At 40.7% G+C, this 26,078-nt stretch overlaps 1 protein-coding gene across 1 annotated transcript; it reads right to left on the bottom strand.

Moving 5' to 3' along the window:
• Window positions 1-930: 930 nt before the first annotated feature.
• LOC135699799 (4-hydroxybutyrate coenzyme A transferase) lies at window positions 931-25,206 on the bottom strand. The gene is made up of 4 exons (XM_065220145.1): window positions 24,609-25,206; window positions 2,120-2,917; window positions 1,792-2,058; window positions 931-1,716 (listed from the first exon to the last, which is right to left on the bottom strand). Exons 1-4 carry the CDS (start codon window positions 24,784-24,786, stop codon window positions 1,529-1,531), a joined length of 1,431 nt encoding a protein of 476 aa, XP_065076217.1. The 5' UTR covers window positions 24,787-25,206; the 3' UTR covers window positions 931-1,528.
• Between the last annotated feature and the right edge of the window lie 872 nt (window positions 25,207-26,078).

Here is a 26,078-nt window from a genome sequence, read left to right as displayed (position 1 = left end):
AGCACCGGTCCCAAATTCTTGTTGCCTTGAGGAACGCCTGAGTTGTTTGAAAAATATTCTGATTGATAAGAGCCGTGTGAGTCCTTGAGAGGCACCGAGCTTCTCAAGTTTGGCAAGTAGAATGGCATGATCAACCCGGTCGAAGGCAGTCTTGAGATCCGTGTATACGACGTCCACATGTGCTTCTGTCTTCATATTCTGTAGGCATAGGGAAATGAAAGGAGCAAGGTTTGTTGAGACCGAAAGTTTGGGGTGGAAACGATACTGCACTCTAGTGTTTGGTACAGCATTTATTTGCGTTAAATCATGCAGGCTGAAACCACCCAAAAAGAGCACAGCAGGATTCAGGTATGTACTGGTTGTAGTCGCCAAATAGCAGGATAATACAGCACCAATGGAACTGGTATGGTTATCAACGCAGATCAAATTACATTTACGTTCAAGAGGAAGGTATATAACGCCGATGCTCATAATGTTGTGTGATGTCGTAATCTTCACTCATAACTGTTCAAGAGAAGTGCTGACCGGAGCAGGATCGAGGCAACAGTTCAGTCGTTTGGAAACCACCCCTACGTGATTTGGCACTGTGTACGAAAAACTGAGAACATACTGCCAAATAATTGTGCTGAGTGAATTCGACCATCTAGATCATGGATAGTACCTATGTATTTGGACAGAATGAACCAGGAGCTGGAGCAATTCTTTTGCGGACCCAGCATCCAGTAAGGTGCTAGTCTCAAATCCGGTCGCCGGTCGGTATAAGGTCCAGAGAGGAGTGCCATATCGAGCAAGAACTACGAAGTATAGGATACTTGAGAATTGGCGATGTATAGCAGGTCAAGTCCTGATGAAGGGCTTAGGATCAGGAAAAGCACGAATCAGGTTTGGCGGAAGTGATCGAATTCTACAGACAAAGTAACAAATTAAGTCTTCAGCATAATCACAATGTACTCATAGTAGCTTTTTTTTATTAATCACTTAGTTTTACTTTTCCCAAAAACCATACGGTGGCAGTAACCAGGTGCTGCTCCTAGGGTTTTGATTTTCTGTACGGGTTATGCTTACGATGTACGTGTGTACTTTTCGATTCTTATAGTTATGCAATGCACGTTTTGGAGATAGATGGTTGAATTATGTGTTCTGATTTGTGTTGAAACTTTGTAACCTTCATTATTGTATGAATCGATCTCGCCAGAACTGGCTGGTCTAACAAACACCTTTTTTTCTGTTCCTACTCAACTACCGGGCTTGGCTAAATTTTAGCTATCAACGCGTTAGGCATTAGTACGATATTATTCATCTATATAAAAAACAGAAACATGCATTTGAACTATTTGGGTTTGGCCAAATTAAAAAAAAATAACAACCTCGGTTTGGTTTGCCGGAAAGTATGCCAAACAGGAGAAAAGATTTTTAAAATGATGTCGTTTTCCGGTAAAACTACGTTTAACGAAACATGTAACTTAAAAAAAAGCAGGAGGGGAGAGAATGATCATTTCGATCGACTTTAGCGGGCTTGTGTGTATGCTTAGTTAGGAGACGGCATAGTCTTCAGCCGTTCAAATGCAGCCTTCTCGAGCGCTTCGCGGTGATCCGGATGGGAAATCTGGATCAGCTCGTAGGCACGCTGACGCAGCGTTTTACCAAATAGATTGGCGATACCGTACTCGGTGACAACGTAGTGCACGTGGGCACGTGACGTTACGACACCGGCGCCTGTCGGAATTGGAGAAATTTCGATTAGCAAATTAGCATCACGACTAAATCACGCTGCGTGAGTTGATTGCTTACCTAGCTTGAGCGTTGGCACAATCTTGCTTTGTCCCTTGTTGGTTATCGAGGGCAGCGCAATAATTGGTTTACCCTTGCCGTCGAAACCTTCCGCGGCACCACGGATGAAATCGACCTGACCGCCGAAACCGGAGTACATGCGGGTTCCGATGGAGTCGGCGCAAACCTGACCAGTCAGATCCACCTCGATGGCAGAGTTGATGGCAGTCATCTTCGGGTTACGGGCGATGATGCCAACGTTGTTGACGTAGTTGATTTCGAGCATTTCTGGTGGGAAGATTTGAAGATAAGACGACGATCGAATAAGAAGTGGATTGATTAAACTTACCGATAAATGGATTGTTATCAACAAAGTCGTACAGCTTCTTGGTACCGATCAGGAATGATCCGACGATGCGACCCCGATGGTACGCTTTCTTATCATTGGTGACACAGCCCTTCTTGACTAGATCCACAATACCGCCGGCGAACATCTCCGAGTGGATGCCGAGGTCTTTGTGGTTGTGCAGCGCATTCAGCACGGCGTCCGGAATGTTGCCGATGCCCATCTGCAGAGTGGCACCATCTTCGACCAGGTTTTCGGCGATCAGCTTACCAATCTTGGTTTCCGTCTCGCTCATTCCCTTACCACCGTGCTCTGGCAGGGGGATGTCCACATTCACGGCCGCATCGAAGTGCGATTCGTGAATGATGGAATCTCCAAATGTACGAGGCATCTGTTTGTTGACCTGGGCAACGATGACTTTGGAATTTTCCAGGGCAGCACGCACGCAATCGACGCTAGTTCCCAGCGTGGCGTATCCATGGTGGTCCGGTGGAGAAACCGAGACAAAAGCTACGTCCGGTTGGATCAGCTTTCGCCGGAACAGAATGGGGATTTCGTGCAGAAAGATTGGTACGGCGTCACCGCGGCCATCGGCAACGGCCGCACGCACGTTGCCACCCATGAAGAGAGACTTGGAGCGGAAGATGTCCTTGTACTCGGGAGCACAGTACGAAGCGGGACCTTCGGTATGCATATGGACCACCGTGATATCTCGGAGGTTGTTCTCCTTGGCATGCTTGGTCATAGCATCCAGCAGGTGGATCGGAGTGGCGGCTGCTCCCTGGGCGAAGACGACATCACCTGGAAAGCAATGGAATGAATGAAAACTTCTAAACATCTTAGGTTATATTGAATGCAGATGTAATCATAGGTTGCAAAATATAATGGTATGGGGAATTGGACACACTTGATTCCTCTGTTTTCTCAAAATCCAGAAAGAAAATTCTCAATAACTTTATGGATATTCAACCAAAACGTTAAATTTATACAGCTCCAGCAGCTGTGAATAAATAGAATCAATAATAATTATTGAATTGATGCTGTTTCTTTTGATCTTTTGTTCAGTTTGATTTGAAGTTGAAAGCTCAGTTAGGAGAGACTTGATTCCTCAAGAACTACACACACTTAATCCTGAGATATGAAGGTGAAATAAAAATAAAACTCTGTTTGGGGATTCGATCACGGGATGTACTTAAAAAATAATATTCAAAAACAAGGGGTTCAAGTCCTCTAATTCTCGAAACCACGTTTCCTGGCAAATTTAAGAAAAAAACGTACTTTTAGGAACGTAGAGATCATGTCAGAAGGCTCGAGAGAATTAAAAAAATCAATCATTAAAGGTTCCTGAGTCCGCTCTTCCTTACCAAACTTCATGTAGGGGAAGACGGGGCACATCACAAATCTTATATTTTTAAAACTGCACATAAGTAGTACTTTTCAACAATGATTCTACGATGCACCGTTTCCAAAATTATTTAGACATATTTAGTAACTATCAAGAAATTGATGAAAAAGTGCCGAACGAAAAAAATAATCCATTCTTTGTAATTGTAAATTCTAATAATCAGTAACTCTTTGTTTGTTACATTTGTTACAACTTTCAATTTATGTTTCAATCTGGTGGTAGTATTTTGTTTTGATAAAATATAGTCTTTCAGCGTGAGAAGCAAGGATGCTAATGCAAAACAAATAATCGTTAGTTCAACGACAAATGAACTTAAATTAAATTTTGAAGAACACGTTTACAGCAGAACATCAAGCTAAGTTGCTTTCATTTGAAAAGTCTTGACTGCATAATGAAAGCACAATATGATATCAAATTTCGTTGCATTATGATAGGAACTGCAAACTTTAATATCGATTTGCTTTCATTTTGTTAACCGACTTTGCTCGGGTATGTTGCCCCATCTATCCCTAATCAAAATGGGATCAAATCTCCCCTAAATTTTCTAAAATGCGTTTTGCATATCCTTCAGAAAAATGTACTTTTGAGAATTCATGTAGGGTAAATGATGGTTCCGGCACCCATTGATCCGGCAACCAAAATTTAAACGTTAATTCCACTGTATTTTATCATCAAAACACCTCGATGAATGTATACGCACTACAATATTCGGTTGATTTCGAGTTGCCGATAATAGAACAGAAGGTTAACACTCAGTTCAAATGGAAAGGTTACCGAAGAAAATAGACTACCGACAATAGTCACACTCACCTGAGAAGTTTGGAGCATTGTAAAAACGCTTTCAACCAGTTTTGGACATTTATGTCGATTGGAATGAATAGAATAGTAAGCAGCATATAAATGTAAACAAACAAACACGTCATATGTATGCGAAGCGGTGAGTTGCTGTCTTAACATTGACGAAAATCCATACGGGACTGATGTGCGATTATAGATAGTGCATATCGTCGCCTTCTGTTTGTCAGAGACGAACTAGCCCACGAATAAAGATAAACAACAACAACAACAGCACTCTGTTTGAATGATCTCGAACTGCAGTAACCCTGTCGAACTTGAACGTTTATTTTTAAATCTGAAGTGTCTTCTGCTTTCTCTTTCTGTGGTTTAAAATAGCTTAATACTAGGTACCAAATTTGCAACTAAACTGGGTGAAGAAGAAACCGCACTAAGCTAGTTACATTGGCAACTGGCAAGCAGTGGCGAAAGTGACAACAAAATTAGTAGCCAAGCGTACCAGTGTGCGTGTGTCCCTAGATATTCTACTTATTTACGGCAAACATACTTTTGAACATAAAAACCAATAAATGTTCCATAAAATATTGAAAAACGTTCAATAAAAAAACATCCAAATAATCCATAACACTTCGGAGAAAATCCTTAAAAAAGTGTGAATGATCCATAAAAAATATCAATATGATCCATATTTAATGTAAAATTTAGCAACACAATTGTAAAAATGTACCGCTAAATTTCTAAGGAATGAGCATTGAAATTGTACGAATAACCCATAAACATATTGCAATTGATCCATAATACATTCAGCAGTGAACCTTAAACTAAAGAAAGTGATCCATAGAAAATCATGTTTGTGCACTTAAAAATATAGCCATGTTTGTATTAATGAAAGCAACTTCCTCCGAGCAGTCTCGGTTTGGACAGCTTGAAGCTGAAATGGGTTTTATTAAACTAATATAAAATCAAAACCAATCTTAATGCTTATAATAAAACCTATTTCAACTTCAAGCTGTCCAAAACGAGACTGCTCTGAGGAAGTTGCTTTCATTAATCCGAACATTCTTTAAGAACAACATCGGATATAACCTCAGAATGTCAGAGGGATCAACACCACCGTTGAGTGAAGAACAGAACAGCGATAGAAACTGTACGCTTTGTGAAGGCCATGACCACGTAGATGATATGGTCCAGTGTGATGTCTGCGATTTCTGGACCCATTATAGTTGTGCTCGTAAGACAACAGCTGTAAAGGAGGTTCCGTAGACGTGCTCTAAGTGCACAAATATACTGAAGGTGGCAAAAGGAACCAAGAAGTCTGTCCCAAAGAAACCACCTTGCAGAAATAATAGAGCGAGGGGTGATGCCGCAACCGAATCTGGAAAAGGAAGTACCAATGAGGTCAGCCTGGAAGAATCCCTAGACCATTTGCTGCAGGAGAAAAGCGCAAATAAGAAAGCGCTGGAGGAAGAGAAATTCCTGCATGAAAAGCGATAGGAGATTTTCAAACCGAGAGTTATCTTCCGTCACTCTTTCAACAAAGATTAGGCTAGATTTAGCATTTAGAGATTCAATTATTATTTTAGTTAAGCACGCAAACGATGTAGAATGAGCTACTTACTAGTTACTTAGGGTAAATCATGTATATAGCGTTTAGGAACAAATTGTAGGATACCAGATTTTAGGATCAAATTGTAGTATCTAGATTAAGCAATTCCTCTTTTTTTTCTCGTTCATACTCCGACCTATCTAAGGTTTGGTTCAACGGAACTGTGAGTTCACAGTTCCTTTGAACCAAACCTGGCTTCTGTCATTTCTGACAGCGACCGTTACCGTAGCTCTCTGAATCTCCCACAGGGTTGTCACTGGGTTTGGCGGTACAGGGTTATCCCGATATTCCGAGCAGCCATGATCCATAAATTAGACGTATATTATTCACGTTTTGGACACTGTATTATTAATTTTGATCCATAAACCATGAAAAATTGCTCCATTACTGCTTAACTACTTAGATTTATTGTCCTGCCGTGTTTTTAGGTAGATGTGCGGAGCGGTGGTCAAGCGTCTAGAATTAGCTTCCAAAAGAAGCTTCTATAATAATCTTCTTAAGAAAAAATGAAAAATAAATGTTAATTTTATGGATCATACCTAGGGTAGGTGTTCCAGTTGTTGGTAGACGTGCTTAAAGGGTGATACGGTCAAAATTTGGTCAAGGGAAAACGCGTGTAAATCGGTGAAATCGTTTATTTAAAAAATCAAATTAAATTTCTTTTTCAAGTTCAATTAGTATAAAATTCAGGAAAAATATTCAGTTAGGCTTCCGCTTTTCCAAATCCGAATTGCCGGGCCTTACGCTTGACCCCTGCCATCAGATTTTGTACAGCCACCTTGTCCACCTTCTTCGCCGCAGAAAGCCAGTTTGCCTTGAACTGCTGCTCGCCCTTAGCAGTTTTTTTGGTCTTCTTTAGGTTCCGCTTGACAATAGCCCAGTATTTCTCAATTGGGCGGAGCTCTGGCGTGTTGGGAGGGTTCTTGTCCTTGGGAACCACCTGCACGTTGTTGGCGGCGTACCACTCCATGGCCTTTTCACCGTAATGGCAAGATGCCAAATCCGGCCAAAACAGTACGGAACAACCGTGTTTCTTCAGGAAAGGCAGCAGACGTTTATTCAAACACTCTTTCACGTAAATTTCTTGGTTGACAGTCCCGGATGCTATGAAAATGCTGCTTTTCAAGCCACAGGTACAGATGGCTTGCCAAACCAGATATTTCTTTGCGAACTTTGACAGTTTCATGTGCTTGAAAACATCTGCTACCTTTCCCCTTCCTTTTGCCGTATAAAACTCCTGTCCCGGAAGCTGCTTGTAGTCGGCTTTGACGTAGGTTTCGTCGTCCATTACCACGCAGTCAAACTTCGTCAGCATCGTCGTGTACAGCCTCCGGGATCGCGCTTTGGCCGTCGTATTTTGTTTATCATCGCGATTTGGAGTCACTACCTTCTTGTAAGTCGATAGTCCGGCTCGTTTTTTGGCTCGATGCACGGTTGTAGACGATACATCCAGCTTATTTGCGGCATCTCGGAGAGAGAGGTTAGGGTTTCGCTTGAAACTACCGGCAACTCTCTTTGTCGTCTCAGCGGCTTCCGGTTTTCGATATCCCCCCGATCCAGACTTCCTGACTGTCGACAAACGTTCCCCAAACACTTTAAATACATTTGTAACGGTTGATTTGGCAACTTTTAGCGATTTTGCCAACTTTGCGTGCGAGTAGCTCGGATTTTCGCGATGCGCGAGCAAAATTTTGATACGCTGCTCTTCTTGCTTGGACGGCATTTTGACAACTGAAGAGTGAATTCCAAAATCAAAATAGGAGCAACATTCTACACACACACACCTTCAAAATGAGGGGTGTTCAGGTTTTTTAAATGCAAAATTGAAAGAAATACGTCAAGTTGATATTGACCAAATTTTGACTGTATCACCCTTTATTTTGGTGTGTTCCAATTATAGTCTATATCGAGGGGAGCGACACATCCAAATCGCAATTCTAGATGCTCAACATATCTACCACTAGCGAATCAATCTTCGAAAAATATTCTTTCATTTCTCACATCTACTTGCATCGCACCTCATCTTTTTACAGGAAATCTTCAGAATCGTCATCAATCTTCTTTCTATCTACTCAGCGTGCACGCAGCTAGCCGAAACAAAACACAATTATTCCTGCATCGTAGCTAGAGTCGCTCCCCTCGGTCTATATACATATGTTTTTTTTTAATTTGATCAATAAACCTTGGAAAATTGCTACATTACTGCGTAGCTACTCAGGTTTAATGTTCTGCCCGTGTTTTTTTTTGTCAGAAGAGCAGAACGATGGGCGAGCGACTAGAATAAACTTCTAAGTTTCTAAATGAAGCTTCCATAGGAAGCTTCTTAAGAAAATTATTATAGAACCTTCTTTTGGAAGCTAATTCTAGACGCTTGTCCGTCGCTTTGCACATCTACCTTAAATACACGGGCAGGACAGTAAATATAAGTAGATAAGCAGTGGAGCAATTTTTCAAGGTTTATGGATCAACATTTAAAAAAATAGTGTCCTAAACATGAATAATATACGTCTAATTTATGGATCATGCCTAGGGGGAGTACAACTTGATATGAAGTAATATTTGGTGTAGAAATTGCTCATATTGGTAGTTATTATAGTTTTTAGTATAAATATTAATGATATTAACTGTCAAGTGGAAAGCTACAAAGTAAAAAAAAATAACAGTGTAGCTTTAACGCATACACTCAATGACGTTTCACCGTTGTTGTTTATGTTACCTGCAGCTTTCTGTTTCATCATGTTTGCCTAGATTTTTGTTTTCGATAGCTCTGATCTCTTTCGCCTTCGGCTTTTTTGATGATAAAAACGGCACTCGACTATAGGCAAGTTCCCCCAGCAGCAAATCTCTCCAAATTGCAGGCTCATGGCGAATGTATTACGACCACGGAAATATCACTATGGGACTCCGTTTACAGGGGCACCGTAGTCAGTCGATTCCCGTTCCATCGGAGGACTGAACATTGGATTGCAGACAATGAAGAACTCGTGAAAATTAATGATTATTTCCTGGGAACGGAAGTGCCCCAGATTATGTGCACTGAGATCAGCTACCAAAGAATGCCAAATTTATCAGAACAAGGAGTTGATTTTGGTGCCCCTGGCCAGCAAGATCATCAAGGAAAGACTTGACTCTCGTGTGAAATCCATTTTGACGTAGAACTACGTCTTTGTCGACTATACTGGGGTGCAAGTCAAAAAATATGTGTGGTAAAGGAGTGTTAGGTTTTGAACGCTTGTAACTTTGTCATTTATAGATGAAATTAAAATCCAAATACGCCAATCGATAGGATATTACATTACGAACCTGTTGAAATAAATATTTTTCCAATTTTTCTGTAATTAAACTATTGAAAATGTACAAATGATAATTTTATCACTGATTTCATGAAATAAGCCTTTTTCCCAAACCCAGTCATCATAAACGAATACCACTTGGTTGCACATCATTCTGCTTGAACCTGAAAAGATATAAATGAGCGCTGCTCTTATGCCATTGCTCATTACCGCTTTGGACGGCGTGACGCTAGGTCCTGCATCAAGCACGGCGTGTCCACCACAATGAATGATACTTGTAAAAACGTGCATGCAAAACTCCCTCCCGCTTAACAACCCCCTCCCCTCCCCCTTAACAACCCCCTCCCCACCCCCTTTACAATAACCCAAAAAAGACATGGACTATGCATGACGATCATTTTTTTTTTCGAGAAATAAATTTTAAGCAAAACCCCAATAATGTATGAACAATTAATTTTTTACATGCAGAGCCAACATTTTCAAAAAAAAAATATTGCTTAATAGGAGACATACACTCGATGAATTACCAACAACTGACTGTAAAACATATCTGGTACCTCTATATATGCAATTATATTAACATACAAAGTCCATCCTTTATTACATATTCTGCACAAAAGAAACTTTTTGCTCCGCCCCATTCATAAAAAAACTGCGGGAAATCCTATCAGGTTCTGAACCTGAAAAGATATAAAACAGCGCTGCTGTCATGCTTTTGCTCATTGTCGCTTCGGACGGCGTGGCACTTGGTCCTAGCAGCAGTAAGCAGGACTAAATCAGCGGCTTAAGGTGGATCACGGTGTGACCACAATGAGGAAATGCAATATATGTAAACCCCCTCCCCCTTTCACATTAACCCCTCCCCTCCCCCCTTCACAACAATCTTCCCCCCTCAACAACCTCTCCTACCCCCCCTCCGCACATTCATCAACAACCTTTCCTACCCCCCTTCCCCATAAACAACCTTTCCTACCCTCCCCCCCCATCAACAACCTCTCCTAACCCCCCTCAACAATAATCTGAAAAAGACATAGACTTGGACGATCTCTATTATGTATCAATATAATAATAAATTTTAAATCACAATTATTAGTAAAAACGGAAGTTTTTCCCTTAATTTCTTCCCACACCAAAACACAAATAAAATTAAAAGAGTTGATTTTAAAACTTAATTGCATATAATGGAAATTCAAACAGTTACCAGTGTCTACGCCAAAATATGTAACGGCTTGTTTAGGACCATACATTTGAACTTTCATTATTTATTACATTCCAGGAAAAATACTTGAACCAACATTGAACACTAACAAAATTTCAAATATTGTTTTTATGTGTCCCACACATGAGTTGTTGCAACGTGATCAACAAATCAATATCTATGTGTCGGCCACATACTTAATATATGTACATATAAAAACCATACGTGACCACACATACTATTCATTTGCGTGTAAATTTCATATGTACTTCTGAGTGGATTCTGTTTATGTGTGGTCAAATGAAAATCATGTGGAATTTCACATGGATATTTGTCAAGAAAAATGTGTAAATTGTTTTGAGTCAACCATAACCGAAACATTGAAATACTTGAAAATTTTAAGATAAAGTATAATAGTCAAAAATGCATGAAAAACATCAATTTTGTGTGGTTCTACGTCATACTGCGGTCGTGTCTAGGACACAACCCTTTAATTTTTTTTGATTAAACGAATGTCAAATGTACTCTTTAAACCAAAAAAAAACAACTGTCAGACTAGGTGTAAGATTCGCAAATATCACACATATTAAAATATTTAATATTTCCACCATCGGTATTGATGCTGATACTTGGAGCCGTCCTTCCCCTAGGATCATGCCTATATTTTTAAGTGTGCAAACTTGATTTTTTATGGATCACTTTCTTTAGTTTAAAGTTCATTGCTGAATGTTTTATGGATCAATTGCAATATGTTTAAGGGTAATTCATACAATTCCAATGCTCATTATTTAGAAATTTAGTGGTACATTTTTACAATTGTGTTACTAAATTTCACATAAAATATTGATAATATTGATATTTTTATGGATCATCCACACTTTTTTAGGGATTTTATCCGATGTTTTATGGATCATTTGGATGTTTTTAATGGAACATTTTTCAATATTTTATGGATCGTTTTATCGATTCTAAAGGTGCAAACTTAGGGTTGCCCTTATTTACTACTGAGCTTTGTTTCAAATTAGTTAATTTAAAGAACGTATCCATCATTTCAAGATTTCGCGACCGCAACGAACAAATTCTATACTACATAAGCTGAAAAGCGTTTGACAAGCTCTACCGAATTGCGTATCACTTCTGCGTAAGCTCCGTAGACGTAGGACCTCGAGTCAGTAAAACCGTTTAGAGCTTAAAAATCTAAATTACGTAAGATACGAAAATCGCGCAAATTGTGAACGCCACGCGAAACAACCGTAGAGAAAAAACAGTTTGGATTCCTCCCTAAATATTCTACTTATTTTACTGCCCTCCCCTTGGCTAGTTTTTGCACCTTGCTGTTGGTGGGCGGGCTTAATTTCATGCTAGTGGAGTGTTGGAGACGGTGGGTTTATGCGTCTCCAACACTCCAAAAACTAGCCAAGGGGAGGGGTTTAGGTAGATTAGAGATTTCAGTTATTTATTAAATGAATTTCAATAAGAAAATTCAGAAAGTCAATTAACATAAGAGATAAGACGCGGGGGGTCCGCTTAGGGAGGCAACTAGCCTTTTAAGTTGTATAATAAATCTTTCTATTTAGAATATTTGTTAATTACGAGCAATGTCAATAGCGAAAGTCGGGGGAGGTTGTTCATTGAAACTTCCGGTCCGCTTCGTAGCATAGTGCTGGCTAAGAGGTGCCAGGTACGGGTTCCGAAAGGGCAGATCCACGGTGGACGCCATCCGCGACGTCATCCAGACGGCAGAGGTGGTCCATCGGAAACGAAGGGGCATTCGCTACTGCGCGGTGCTAACCTTAGACGTGAAGAACGCGTTCAACAGCGCGTGCTGGGGGGCGATAGCCCGCTCGCTACACCAGCTCCAAATTCCCGGAGGGCTGTATAAGATTCTGGAAAGCTACTTCCAGAATCGTGTGTTGACGTACGACACAGAAGATGGCGAAAAATGCGTTAGAGTCACCGCAGGTGTGCCACAAGGCTCCATCCTGGGCCCGGTGTTATGGAACGTCATGTACGATGGACTGTTGAGGATAAAATTCCCGGTAGGCGTGAAAATTGTAGGTTTTGCCGACGATGTCACGCTGGTAGTCTGCGGGGAATCCCTCGAGGAGGTAGAGCTGATAGCGGCCCACTGCGTCAGGCTTGTGGAGGAATGGATGAGAACCAGGAAACTGGAGCTCGCCCATCACAAGACGGAAGTGGTCGTAGTCAACAATCGCATGTCAGTACAGCATGCAACGTTGACAGTCGGCGGAAGCACAATTAGGTCTGTGCGCTCTCTAAAACTCTTGGGGGTCATGCTCGACGATAAGCTCAGCTTCGGCTGCCACGTCGAGTACGCCTGCAAGAGAGCGTCTATGGCTGTGGGGGCATTATCCCGTATGATGTCAAACAGCTCGGCAGTGAATGCCAGTAAGCGCAGGCTCCTCGCTGGGGTCGTAGTATCTATCCTCAGATACGGCGGCCCTGCGTGGGCTGCGGTACTGGATATTGACTGCCACAGGCAGAAATTAGAGAGTACACACAGGCTAATGTGCTTAAGGGTGGCCAGTGCATACCGCACTATCTCGAGAGAGGCCGTCTGTGTCATAGCAGGGATGATGCCAATCAGCCTTATCATTAAGGAGGATATGGCGTGCTATGACGCGAGGACCGTTCGAGGGGTGCGCAACAACGCGCGAGTTGTGTCGACCGCGAGATGGCAATTGGAGTGGGAAAACTCCACAAAGGGGAGGTGGACTTACCGCTTGATACCTTCCGTATCAAACTGGGTCAACAAGCGCCATGGGGAAGTAAACTTCCACCTGACACAGTTCCTGTCAGGCCATGGCTGCTTTAGGAGCTACCTGCATAGGTTCGGACATGCAAGTACTCCCACCTGCCTCACATGTGCTGGTGTCGAGGAGATCGCCGAACACGTCGTGTTTGTCTGTCCACGTTTCGAGCCAGTATCGAGCGCTATGCTAGCGATATGCGGAGCGGATACCAGTCCGGACAACATCGTTCATAGGATGTGTGGTACCACCGAGAACTGGAGCGCGGTGGTGACTGCGGTCACCCACATAGTTTCGGTATTACAACGACAGTGGCGAGTCGAGCAGCAGTTACCTACTGCCCGACCAGATCGTTAGAGTATTGCTAGAGAGGCGCCATAGCGCTACAGCGGCCCCTCCCACGAAGTAATGCCTTCGGGCGGTTCCGGGGAGGCCAAGGGCCAAGCGCACAGGGTAAGGTTTAGTGGGTCGGGAGTGAAATTCTCCCATCCCCACACCCTGAGTTCCTTCTCAGGTGTCTGTGAGCAGATTCCCCCCTGTATAAAAAAAAAAAGAGGTGCCAGGTTATAACCCACTGATTACCTGACGATCGGGCAAATTCGGAAGACGTCTGCATTGAATTGTCTCACATTGTAATATTCCGCCCACTATATCACAATTAATTGCGAGTAGCTGAGCGGAATGGAGACAAGGAAATCATTTGGTACAGGACCAAGTCTCTCCCGGCTGGCGCCAAAACAATAAACCTGGAAGCAACTGGATCAAGTTGTCCTGGGGCACAAAATGATCCTGTTGCATGGCTAGGAGCTGTTGCAATTGGGGAAGGGGAGCGTACACCTGATGTCACACACTAAGGTGATGGCTATAAGGTCGATGATAATATGACATTTACACAAAAGCGGAGATCAAATCAGATTGGTTAACGTACCAAAATTCGAAACTTCGATTAAAACGTAGAATCTGCGCACCACCAGTGTAGAACACTCAAAAGGGCAGGTCTCATCAACCGCTGCCTGCGGTATAAAACTTGTGGCTGGTGGCCTTACAAATGGATCTCAGTTGTAAATGTCGTCAGAAGCCGATAGCAATAGAAACGAAATCTGCAGGCAAGCGTTTGATTATGAATTAAATCCGCCAGAACATCGCAGCAAAGGCAAATACTAAGGCGGCGTAGCGTCAACAAGGAAATTAAGCTAGCCGATAGGAATTTGACCTGGGCCCAGGTCAAGCAGCTGCCCAGAATGGAAGTCTTTCACGTTGGCCCTGTGCACCTCTGGAGGTTCCCAGGTATTTGAGTACGACGACAATGGACGTTGCCCCTTGGAACGGAATGAAAGTGAACAAACCTGATGTTGCACAACAAGCCGGCGTTTTTTTTTCAGGAAAACAAAACCCTCTATCTCTCTTCTTTATTCTTTTAATCTCTTACTATCCCCTAATCGGACGCTAGTGGGACCAAAAAGCCTGCTAGTGAAAGGAAAGTCGTTATGCTATACGGTCTAGCATAGGCCACGACTAAATTTTGGTAGGTTCATGCCTGGCTTAAGTGCAGATCGGTAGGCAGCAGCCAGCCAGGGTGTGAACTGAGCAATAACAATAACAATAACAATTACGAGCAATGTCAAAGCGAAAGTTATATCTTCAGTTAGGCGCTTGCGAAAAAGTGAAGTTTTAGGAAAGATGTTTTAAATATGTTGATAGGTAGATAAGAATAAAGATTGGTGTGCTTTAGTTTTCGGTAAGGTATGATGTGTCAACTAAACCCTTTTGAGCAACTTTTAAAAATCAAATTGATTGATTTATTGAAAGACACCTTCATTGAAATATTGCGTTGCGTTAGAAAACAGTATTCTTCTCTAACGAAAATTGACAAGTCATTCATCTAACATAGTAGTAGCCACAAACGAAGTGACAGACGGAGCGGCTCGAAAACTTAGTTGACTAACCTGCTATTGCAATTTTTCAGTGTACCACATGGCAACACCCCTACTACTGGATTGTACCACATGGCAACACTACTATTAGATTGAACTAGCATTTTCACCAAATGTACTAGAATGTTTTGGTTCTATCTCATTCACTCTACTCAAAACCGAAATGCATAAAAAAATGACAAAATGATACGCACTCTTTGCACACTGTCAAATAATCACTGTACACAAAATCAACTTTGTTCAAATCAAAACAAAAAAACTAACCCATCTGGTGGATGATGGCACAAGCTTCCAAGAAAATTCTATTACAGTGAACCACATTATTTAAATGGATTTCTTCGCCAGTTAGTCGTCTGTCACTTCGTTTGTGGTAGTAGCAGTGTCGCATAATCTAATCACAATTACTGCAAATAATGCTGGAGGGGCCGGCAGGGCTGAATATGGAAAACTAACATAACTCTAAACACTAAAATGATCCCGGGTCTAACACTCATCCATTGCACTTTTAGTTATATATTAGTTTTATTTTCCTACTAATTTATCTATGCTTCTTTCTATTGTTTGCATCAAGTTCAACTAATACTAATCTACCTTTATGTACGCTTTTCTCCCTTTTAACCCTATATCGTTATGAATGGCGAATCATATATCGAATATCACGAGACACGTACAAGCTGGAACTCAAAGAAATAACGTGATTTCAATCTAAGGAGATGGAATAGAATTTCTTCAAACAGGATATCAAACAAATTCAGGACCAATCCATTAGAGACCAGAAATCAGCAAGGCATCTGTGAGTTACATACTCGGATAGGTAGGATTTGATAAATAATCAAAACGTGGTAAGTTAAAATCATAATCGAGCCAAGGATCATGAGAGGTAATTGCCAATTATTAATTAATTAGTAGAAATAACCATACTATCCTATAATTGATATTAATATTTTTATATATCAATGAAATTAGTCATGACAGAGTAACAGAACGAGTTTAAAATCAGATGGGGAAGGACAATAGAAACCCTCCCCTTGGCTAGTTTTTTAACCTGGACGTTGGTGGGCGGGCCTAATCGTATGCTTCATAGTGGAGCGTTGGAGACGGCATCGTTGGCTCATACCGTGACAGAATAGCGTCATGAGCATGCGATGAGGATTACTGAGCTTCCCCTCTCTGATGAACCATTGCATAAGAGAACCAAAGTTCTAGCCTGAAGTGATAGTATCACACTTGTTACTCATTTATTTGAAAGCCGCGTTGTAGTACGCTTACGTATAGGCACTGACGTTGGGTGCGATACTGGCGGGTTTTGCCGCAAATCACTCTTATTTTATTCATTTTTACGCAGATAGATTTATTTGGGTTTGCAAGGAAATTATACTATTGAAATATTTCAGAAAGTGCCCAACAGTGCTCCTTCTACTTGCGTGACAAGCTTTCGTTGTTGTTTTCATTGCGGTATTACTCAGGGAACAATGTTAAACACCATTTTTGTACATGGTATTGCAACTAATCTTATATGTGCTTCATTTTGATTTGGGATAAGTGTTTGAACTATGGCTCGGGATTTCCACTGTGGCGCGCTTCTTTTGTGACATAACCATACGTATTTTTGTTGTGCGACATAGTGGAAACGTGTGAGCGTAGTTGAAGCATATACCCTATGTAATTTAAAAATCAGCTAGGAAACTAACTTCAAAGTGAAGCATTTTAGTCACTTGAAGGTGTCACCTGGGACGAACTAATATAAATTAAATATAGGTCAAAGTCAAAAACAACTTGAAACACGTTAAATTTTAGATAACATTCACAAGTGCAGGTACTTAATAAAGCATGGTAGGTAGATTAGAGATTTCAATTATTTATTAAATTAGACTAGAGATATCATAATCATGAAACGAACTTAAATAAGAAAATTTAGATAGCCTAGTAGCATTAAGTGGATTAACAGAAGAGTTAGGATGCGGAGGGTTCGCTTAGGGAGGCAACTAGCCTTTAAAGCAACTGGCAACTAGCCTTTTCATGTATTGTCTGTTTATTTTGATTATTGCTTTAAAATATCAATTTGGTATATATGTGAAAGGATGGGAGATGGATTTTCGGTTTCTTTACATCTAGCATCACTATGTGTCATTTCCTCAAAACCCCCCAATAACCGGCCTCTTCAATCCCTTCCTTTTCCCATGGCGTTCAAGTGATCCGCATAGACTATTCAGCCATTACCCGCCGAGGATAAAGGCTTTGGATTGACTTGCGCTCCCATTGCCCCACCAAACGCTGCAAAATGAAAATGAAAGATGGGGAAGGACAATAGACACAAGTTGACACAATACACAAGACAAGTTGGGGTTAATACACAATACAAAATGGCAAAATAAGTGACGACAGAAGACAAGACTGGGACAAAAATCAACCTTTAAAAAAATAAGAATGGGCAAACAAAACGTTATCAAAACTATTTGGATCAACACAAAAACAACAGTGACCAAATGGGCACCATAGCCTAGGAGCGTCTGTGTTGATTTAAAATAGAGGCTCATAGAAGCAAAATTTATCTATAAAAGGGGTCCAGTGTAGAGTTTAAGCGAAGACTACAAATTAAGAAGACTGGCAACTGTTCCCTTCTCCCATACAAATGTGAAACGTCACTGATAACAGCGCCTCTGTCAATCAAAGGTGGAACTTTGAAGCATAAGTGTTAGTGAGACTGCTCATTAATACCCCGTTCACATTACAGCCTATATCACGTAATATAGCCTGTCTTGCAATGAGCACTCATACATAGGATTTCCAGTGAAAACTAGACGTATGAATGCTCATTGCAAGACAGCGTATATCACGTGATATACGCTGTAATGTGAACGGGGTATAACAGTGACTGTGTGTGTGACCTAATGTCACCGAAACGAATAATCATAACACGGTACTCGTTGTTGTTTTTGTGTTGCTCTACAAAATTTCACGGCAATTTGTATCCTAATCACTGCAAGCTGGTGGTTTTCCAAATCCAAACCGAAAAACTTGTCATGGTGGATCAAGTAGAAGATTGTAACTTGGATCGATACCTAGTGAAAGTAACTTTTACTTGTTTACGATGAACCGAAATATTGTTTACTGTGCCTGTTGGAAGCAATCAATTATAAGGAATTGGCGGCATTCAGAAGCTGCTAAAAATTCAAGGATTCAAACAGAAGAAAGATCCGGTACCTACATCACGATCCAAAGGAAGGCGTAGCAGAATCTAATGTTGGAGAAAATGAACATGAAAGGTTAAAGGAATACGATCCCAATGTTGTCAGAACATGAAACCACCGGATAGTGATCGTCTGTATGCTTTAACAATTCTTGGAATCGACCGACCTCTTCCAGAGAATGATAACAACAGTGTCGGATTCGCCAGTGACATTTAAGGTGATTCCTTGTAGAGTCCACAAATGCACTTCCACTTCGAATTTTCAACTGCACAAATCTCGGAAATTTATGCCCCATTTCACCTGAAATTGCTACTTCATGTATACTGCAGTAAAGCAAACGTGTAACAGTAACAGTTTCAATGAGGTACGTTTTGAGGAAGCTGATGTTTGTGCAATTGAAGTTTCGAAGTGGTGACGAGAATAGGATCTCACAGCGAAACACCTTAAATGGTCAGCGAGTACTGTGCCAAGTTGCCGATCGTTACAACTTAACTCCCCCGCTGTGGCCAGGTGCCAAAGCCGTGCGGAACGGGCATACCATACGAATGCCCATAAATGCATCACTAAAGGGCTTGAGAAAAGTGGAAGGTCCTACCATCATTGCCATAGCTTTAATTTTCAAAACAAATTTACTTACGCTTCTGTTCAATTTCAGCTGGGATTTTACGCGTTGTCAGCATAAAGCAAAAAAAGAAACGTTTCACTTTTTTACGACAATCATAACAAAACCAATAATTGACAGCTATTTATTTTTACCTATGTGTGTGAATTAACACACACCATCATACAAAGGTTCCACTTTTGCTCAGAAGAGGCGTTGCCGTTACTGTCTCCTGATTTTTGGCAGAGTTGCCAGTCTTCTTGATTTGTAGTCTTCGGTTTAAGCAAGTGTATGCTGCCACTGTGATTACAAAAAAATAAATATTCATAAATGTAGAGATGACACTCTTGCCCCGTGTGAGGTACATGTTAACGAACGTGATGTTTGACCACCCGCATAAACGCGAACCATAAATTGACCTTACCTAAAATGGTTAAAAATTGTTTATAATCCCTGCTAAACTTTAACTTAAATGGTTATGGAACTTTACATGAACGTTTAATGATAAAGTTTCAACCTTATGTATTATGGTTTTTTGGAACTGGACCTTACAAATAATGGGTTGTTAAGAACCATTACCGTTCCAAATTCATCGGAAAGAGAACTATATTAGAACCCTTTAACTTATGGTTTGAGAACTTTAATGGTAATGGTTATGGTAGTCATTAAGGTCCACGAATGGTTTTGTAACATCGATCAACTTTATGTGGAATATATCGCGAATTGGTTGCCTGTAATTTACTGATTACCAATTCACGATATATTCCACGTAAAGTTGAGCGATAATACAAAACCATTAATGGACCTTACTGACTACCATAACCATTACCATTAATGTTCTCAAATCATAAGTAAAAACGTTCTTATATAGCTCTCTTTCTGAAAATGTATGGAGAAAACAAGAATTTGGAATGGTAATGGTTCTTAACAACCCATTATTTGTAAGGTCCAGTTCCAAAAAACCATAATACATAAGGTTGAAACTTTATCATTAAACGTTCATGTAAAGTTCCATAACCATTTCAGTTAAAGTTTAGCAGGGATTATAAACAATTTTTAACCATTTTAGGTAAGGTAAATTTATGGTTCGCGTTTATGCGGGCAATTATAACAAATATTTACCTATTCTTCAATTAATCATTATTCGTAATGGCTCAATGCAGGCATTTTTGAAAAAAAAAACATTTGGATATTCTATAATAAATTTTTTCCCTTTTTTTTAAGACTTTATTTTTGACAGAACTTTCTATAATGTTGCATAGAACACCATTCATAGTTTCATGTGTTTATTTTCAAAATGATTGGGCTGACTGACCCTTGCTTCATTCGGTTAAAAACACTATTTGAGAAATGTTCTATTCGGATAAATGGCGTTCATTCAATGTCAATGTAAAATGTCCAATAATGTACCTACACTGAATGATTCTCTCCGTCGATTTTCTCTTTCATTAATAATTCAGCTACAAAAAATATGAGCTGATGTATTTATCGTTTGACGTATCGAGTTCTAATTGAAAAAGTAGAATGGTCTGTGCCTAGGGGCACGAACGGAAGCTTGACGTAGGACCGCTAGTGGACGGAATAAATGTGAAGAGCATTTAGTTTTTTTAATTGATCAATTATCTATTATCTAAGCTCTTTCCGTTTTTGAATTGTAGGCGTACCAAATTTGTAGTAATTTTTTTCAAAGTGAAAGTTGATTAAGAGAATCAATCAAAATCACTTGTACCACTGCTTTCAAGTTTGGTTACAAGATTACAACTCTGGAGAGCATTTTGTGTGGTCGTTGGGGGCTTGTGGTTCTGAATATGGACAAACAAGCACAGATAAATTCTTTTCCAACTCTTTACTGATGTAAGCTTGATGGCCCTGAAAAGGGCCGTTTTATTGAAGAGGACATCATGGCCACTTACGCTTGGCATGTTTAGTGTAGGTGACAGCATCACGGACCTCATTTTCCAGGAACACCTTCTGCACACCTCGTAGATCAGACCGGAGATACGTTTGACACCACCACGGCGAGCCAGATGACCGATGGCGGTTATCTCGAAGAACTTTGCGATGACGCAAGACCTTTTCCTCCTTTGCCACGACCAGTCAATTGTTGCTTGTTCCTTCTGCTGCTATTGCTGTTTACCACGCCGTCCGAAGCGAAAATGAGCTAATGCCATACAGCAGCGCTCTTTTATATCTTTTCAGATTAAAGCAGAATGATGTGCAACCAAGTGGTATAAAAGCTACAAAGACTCCTCCTATTATGAGTAGTTTGCTATCAAGTAGCGACATTGGCTCTTTTCCTTTTGCGTACACGGCGAATGAGAACGACCCAAATTTGAGTTTAGTTCACTCATAATCGCCAAAAGTGCAGGAACTCAGCGATGAGTAAATTTGTCTCATGGTTTCCTGTGGAAAACCTAAAAAATCTGCCAGAAAATGAGGAAATTGTCGAAAATTTTATTCAGTCTCGGAGTAGTACCAATAGACTGAGTGAATCCAATCTTTAGTTTTCTCAAATTCGGGATTTTTTCCTGGAAAATCCTCGGAAAACATGAGGCAAATTTACTCATCGTTGAGTTCCTGCACTTTATTTCTTCTTTCTGAGATAACTAAACTCAAATTTGGGCCGATCTCATTCGCCTTGAAAGATATCGGCGCGGGTGGTTATCGTGATTACCTCTCATCCCAGCAGGCCTGGGTTCAATCTCAGTCGCACCGGCATGTTCTGAGGCATAAAATATCTGATCCCACCTTCCTTCGGGAAGAAAAGCCGTTGATCCCCTGTTCATGAGTTGCTTTGCGTGTTTAGTGTAGGTGACAGCATCATGGATCTCATTTTTCAGGAACACCTTCAGCACACCTCGTAAATCAGACCGGAGATACGTCAGACACCGCCATGGCGAGCCAGACGACGGATGGTGGTTATCTCGAAGAATTTGCGTTTGGTTCTGAATATGGCGATGAGTGTGCAAAATATTACGCAATTCCATCCTCCCTATTCGCACGCGCCCGAGGATCGGAGGCGAATGCCACTTCGACTTGTTTCGTCTACTTACTACTCTCTGACGACTGTGCTGGGGAAGCAGCATATGCATGTAGGTAATTGGTGGATTTGTTAGTTAATTCGACGCTTTTGGACAATGCTGGACATTTACCAGTTTTCCAATAGTTTCTTGTTGAAAATCAACATTCGGAAGCATTGTTATCGATGCGTAGCCATATTTCTGATCGATTGGTGATAAAATAATTGAAATTGGACCAGGGGCAGCTGAGTTATTAACGTTCAAAATCTTTCTTAATTTGTTACATGTTCCCTTTCGGTTTTCACAAAGTGTACCCCTATATAGAAATCAAAGACGTAGTCCTACGTCAAAAAAAAACTCTATAAGTATATTTACTTGGCCGTGGCAATGCTCGTGAAGATATGTTCATAACAGTTTTGTGGACTTGGCATAATAATAGTGCGAAAAAAAAATATAACAGCAGTCGGATAAGCACCAAAACGTACGGACCGGAAAAATATAGTTATCATCAATTTCAGGTGCGCAAGAAGATACCGACACTGTTTAGCATAATTTGCACCATTTAGACAGCTAGTTCACATCCAATTTACACATCACTGTGTAATGTTGAAGAATCCTAGCAATCATCATGATACTGTTGACACATTCTACCAGGGCGTATCCACGTTTTTGCCTGATTTTTTGACAGTTTTTGTACTCTGAAAAATAAAATGAAAGCACCTTACCCCCCTTAAATATTATTGCAAATTTTGAAAGTGTGATACTTTTTTTTAAGTGTGATAAATAAAGACGTTGTCAGCTACTCAAATCAGAAACTCTTGATCAATTCTTATAGGAATTTTAACATACTTTCTGAATATATAAAGATTACTTTAAGTTACGGTACGAAAACTGTAGAAAATAGGCAAAAACCGTTGTAACGTCAAGTAGAATGTATCGGGTGATATTATAAGATAGGGGAAATGGATGTAATGTTGGCCTAAATGCCCCTAATTTGGACCCATACATAAATTCAGCAATCGACTAAATTTTCAATAGTTCAAAAATATTCCATCCGCGTTCATCTAGATAAAATTGATAAATAGCAGATTTTTAGCGATGATCCATAGGCCAACATTAGAGCCATTTCCCCTATCTTAGTATGTAGTAGTGCAACGTAGACTTGTATTATCTCTGATAACGGATGAAACGAGTGGTATCATAGATAATTGTTTTTTTTTTATAATCTTTGTTGAAATAAATGCCTATATGCAGTACTGCTGCAGCACTGATGTATTTGCTCACAGGCTAAACTCGTTTGACTACCTTATACACCACCCCCGCTATCGTGTTCGTTTTATTGTTGAGTATATTCTTGCGAATACTTGCACGTTTCTGAATGTAGACGTGTTTATTGAATTGACATGTCTATTTATTAGGTTCGTCGGCATACTTGAAAACGATCAACCGGAATGCCAAGTGTGAATTGATAGCACATAGGGTTGATGTCCCTAATGTCGGCCTAAGTGTCCCTAATATTGGACCCGTACATACATTTCGAAGGAAAGAATCTTTTTACAATTTTACAATAGTAATCAAAAATATCCATTTGTATTGTTCGGATTGCGCATTGTTCTAAGAAAATTATATGGATCTAATCTTTAGATCCATAGGCCAACATTGGAGCCATTTGCCCTATCAAGTAGAAATAGATACAAATACAGCTTGTTAATCTTAATCCAAGAAGAACGAGCCCCACAATGTAACTCAAGAAGTGCAAACCAAACTGACTGATTCGTTAAATGGAATAATACGTATGAAATGTATGTTCCACATAAACAAATTGATAACAGTTCCGTCACTATGGGGTTGTTTTCCGTTCGAAAAGTTCAAAGTACGGAGTACACAGACCCTCTATACTTTGTACACTTGAACGCTCCCAGAAGTTTGTAGGTTGATGATAATGAACCAAGTTTATGTGTCTGCTATAGATTATATATGTATTCAGTTAGTGTGCTGATCAACTCCTAAGCTGAATTGAACTTAGATTATACATTTAAATCCGTAAGATAATTCCAAGGTCAATGTCAGCAACTACTTCTAGATTATGAACTGCGCGACCTTACCCGATGCGCCATTATGAATTATTTAGCTAGGAAACTACCAGTCCGCTATGACGTTGTTTTGGTTATGCCATTTAATTTACGCGTATCGTTTTTCTGATGCTATTTTAAGAAATTCCTGTCTCATTTTGCGAACTCTCTCTGATCGTGATCGGTATTAATACTTCACTTTCTTGCGATCAGAACGAGTGTAGTCTCAGAGTAGCCCGGAAAATACCTATTTACCCTGATTGCTGAGTGAACTCTTGACCCCGACACTACTGATTAACTCTGTTCCAAAGTACACACATACCCCTTTCTAGGCCAAAGTCAGAATCAGAGGCTGCTCATTGAGTTGACCTCATTCGGGATCCTATACCGACCGTTATTAGAATAGATAATTCGAATGGAAAACAAATCGCGATGGAGCAAAAAAAAAAACTGATTGCGTAACATGCCTCCGCAGTTCAATGTTCATTGCGACAGCAAAGGAGGCTCGTGACTCTGGTGGTTTGCTTCCTTGCTAATACATACCAAAATGGCATGTACCAACACAAGTAACCGTAACCCACGGCAAAGTAAGTGACGTGAACTTACCTGATTTGATCACTTTGACCGCTTCCTCGGCCGTGGTGTAGGTCGGTTTCCGTTCCAGCGGTTGCGAGATCTGGTTCGAGTAGGTATAGTAGCTGTTGACCTTCTGGGACGAGTTGGCCACGGCCGCAGCAGTGGTTTTGCCGAACCGCGGCGCAAATCGCAATGCCAAAGAGCTCATCTTTTTTCGCCTAATCCGGTCTTTTGTTCCACACTATATATCACAGTATAGTATTCCTTTTCCGAACCCTCCTGTTCTACTCGAAGAATCTCCTCTTAATTGAATTCAATTCAATCTCCCTGCTTGCCGACGATGACGCGGGATCTGCTGGTATGTTGATTAGTGCTGCTGCCTGGAACGTTTGCAGGAAGCGAACTGCCGTGAGGGTTAGATGTGTTGTGCGCTACGAGCTGTTCCTCCACCTTATTCTGTCCTGCTACTTCTGCCTGCACTACACCACCCGGCGTCGAAGAATATAATACAGACTGGGCGATTATGTCAGTCAGGGGCACACAAGCACAGTCGCAAATCGGAATCGGAATACAGAAGACAGCGGCCAAACTGTCGTCGCAAAAACCGCACAGGAAAAACACTGCACACACAACAATGCCACCACCACACCGAACGAAGAGCTGAGAAAGACTAAAAGAAAATGAGTGAAGAAGGGGCTTCACAAATGTTTTAACAGTCATGTGACTCGAGCCGAGGGGCACACAGAACAAAAAACTTAATGTAGTGTTATGTAATAAATGTAATAACGACGAAATAAATGTAATAAAGCTGAAATAAATAATAATATAATAAAAATGCAGGCATAACATTTGATAATGGCACAAAAGCATTTGTAAACAAACTTTCTAAGGCCCTTCCCTAATAAAAACTAACCATAAACGAATGATAACCCCAATCATTGAACTATTCCATAAATGGTTTGGATGATACCCAGAACACGTCGTTAAGCAAATTAACCATACAATTTTTATTAGGGTTTACACGCGAACCAAAGTACGCTCACGCAAACCAACAACATCATCGGATAGGGGCAACTATCACCTTTCCGAAAGTGGTATTGGTTTGCGTGGGCGTACTTTGGTTCGCGTGTAAAGGTCCTTAGAAAGTTTGTTTACAAATGCTTGTGCCGTTATCAAATGTTATGGCTGATATTATATATACATATATAATTATATATTACATCATTAGCGGCGCCGGTGGTGTAGTGGTAAGCGTGATTGCCTCTCACCCCAGCAGGCCTGGGTTTAATCCCAGTCGGCGCCGCCGGAATGTTTTGAGGCATAACATCTCTGATCACGCCTTCCTTCGGAAGGGAAGTAAAGCCGTTGGTCCCCGGTTCATGAGTTGATGGGTCGATAGGTAGGGTCCAGGTGTGGGAGCTGCCTTCCTGGTGTCGGTAGCATTGGTGCTCAGCACGGAAAACAAGATCGACGGAAAACAAATCCAAGAAAAAAAAAAAT

The sequence above is a fragment of the Ochlerotatus camptorhynchus genome, unplaced genomic scaffold, assembly GCF_037179485.1.
Source record: "Ochlerotatus camptorhynchus isolate MF236.1 unplaced genomic scaffold, CSIRO-AGI_Acam_v1.1 ptg000116l, whole genome shotgun sequence".
NCBI lineage: Eukaryota > Metazoa > Arthropoda > Insecta > Diptera > Culicidae > Ochlerotatus > Ochlerotatus camptorhynchus.
The sequence above is the reverse complement of the archived record's forward strand: the minus strand, read 5'-3'. Positions and strand labels throughout refer to the sequence as shown.

Bases quoted from the DNA above. Each gene is read 5' to 3' on its own strand.
- LOC135699799 (XM_065220145.1), bottom strand. From the start codon at position 24,786: ATGAGCTCTTTGGCATTGCGATTTGCGCCGCGGTTCGGCAAAACCACT. The intron at 2,918-24,608 runs GTAAGTTCACGT...ATTGCTTTCCAG, and splicing joins GGTCAAAGTGATCAAATCAG to GTGATGTCGTCTTCGCCCAG. The intron at 2,059-2,119 runs GTAAGTTTAATC...TCTTCCCACCAG, and splicing joins TGATAACAATCCATTTATCG to AAATGCTCGAAATCAACTAC.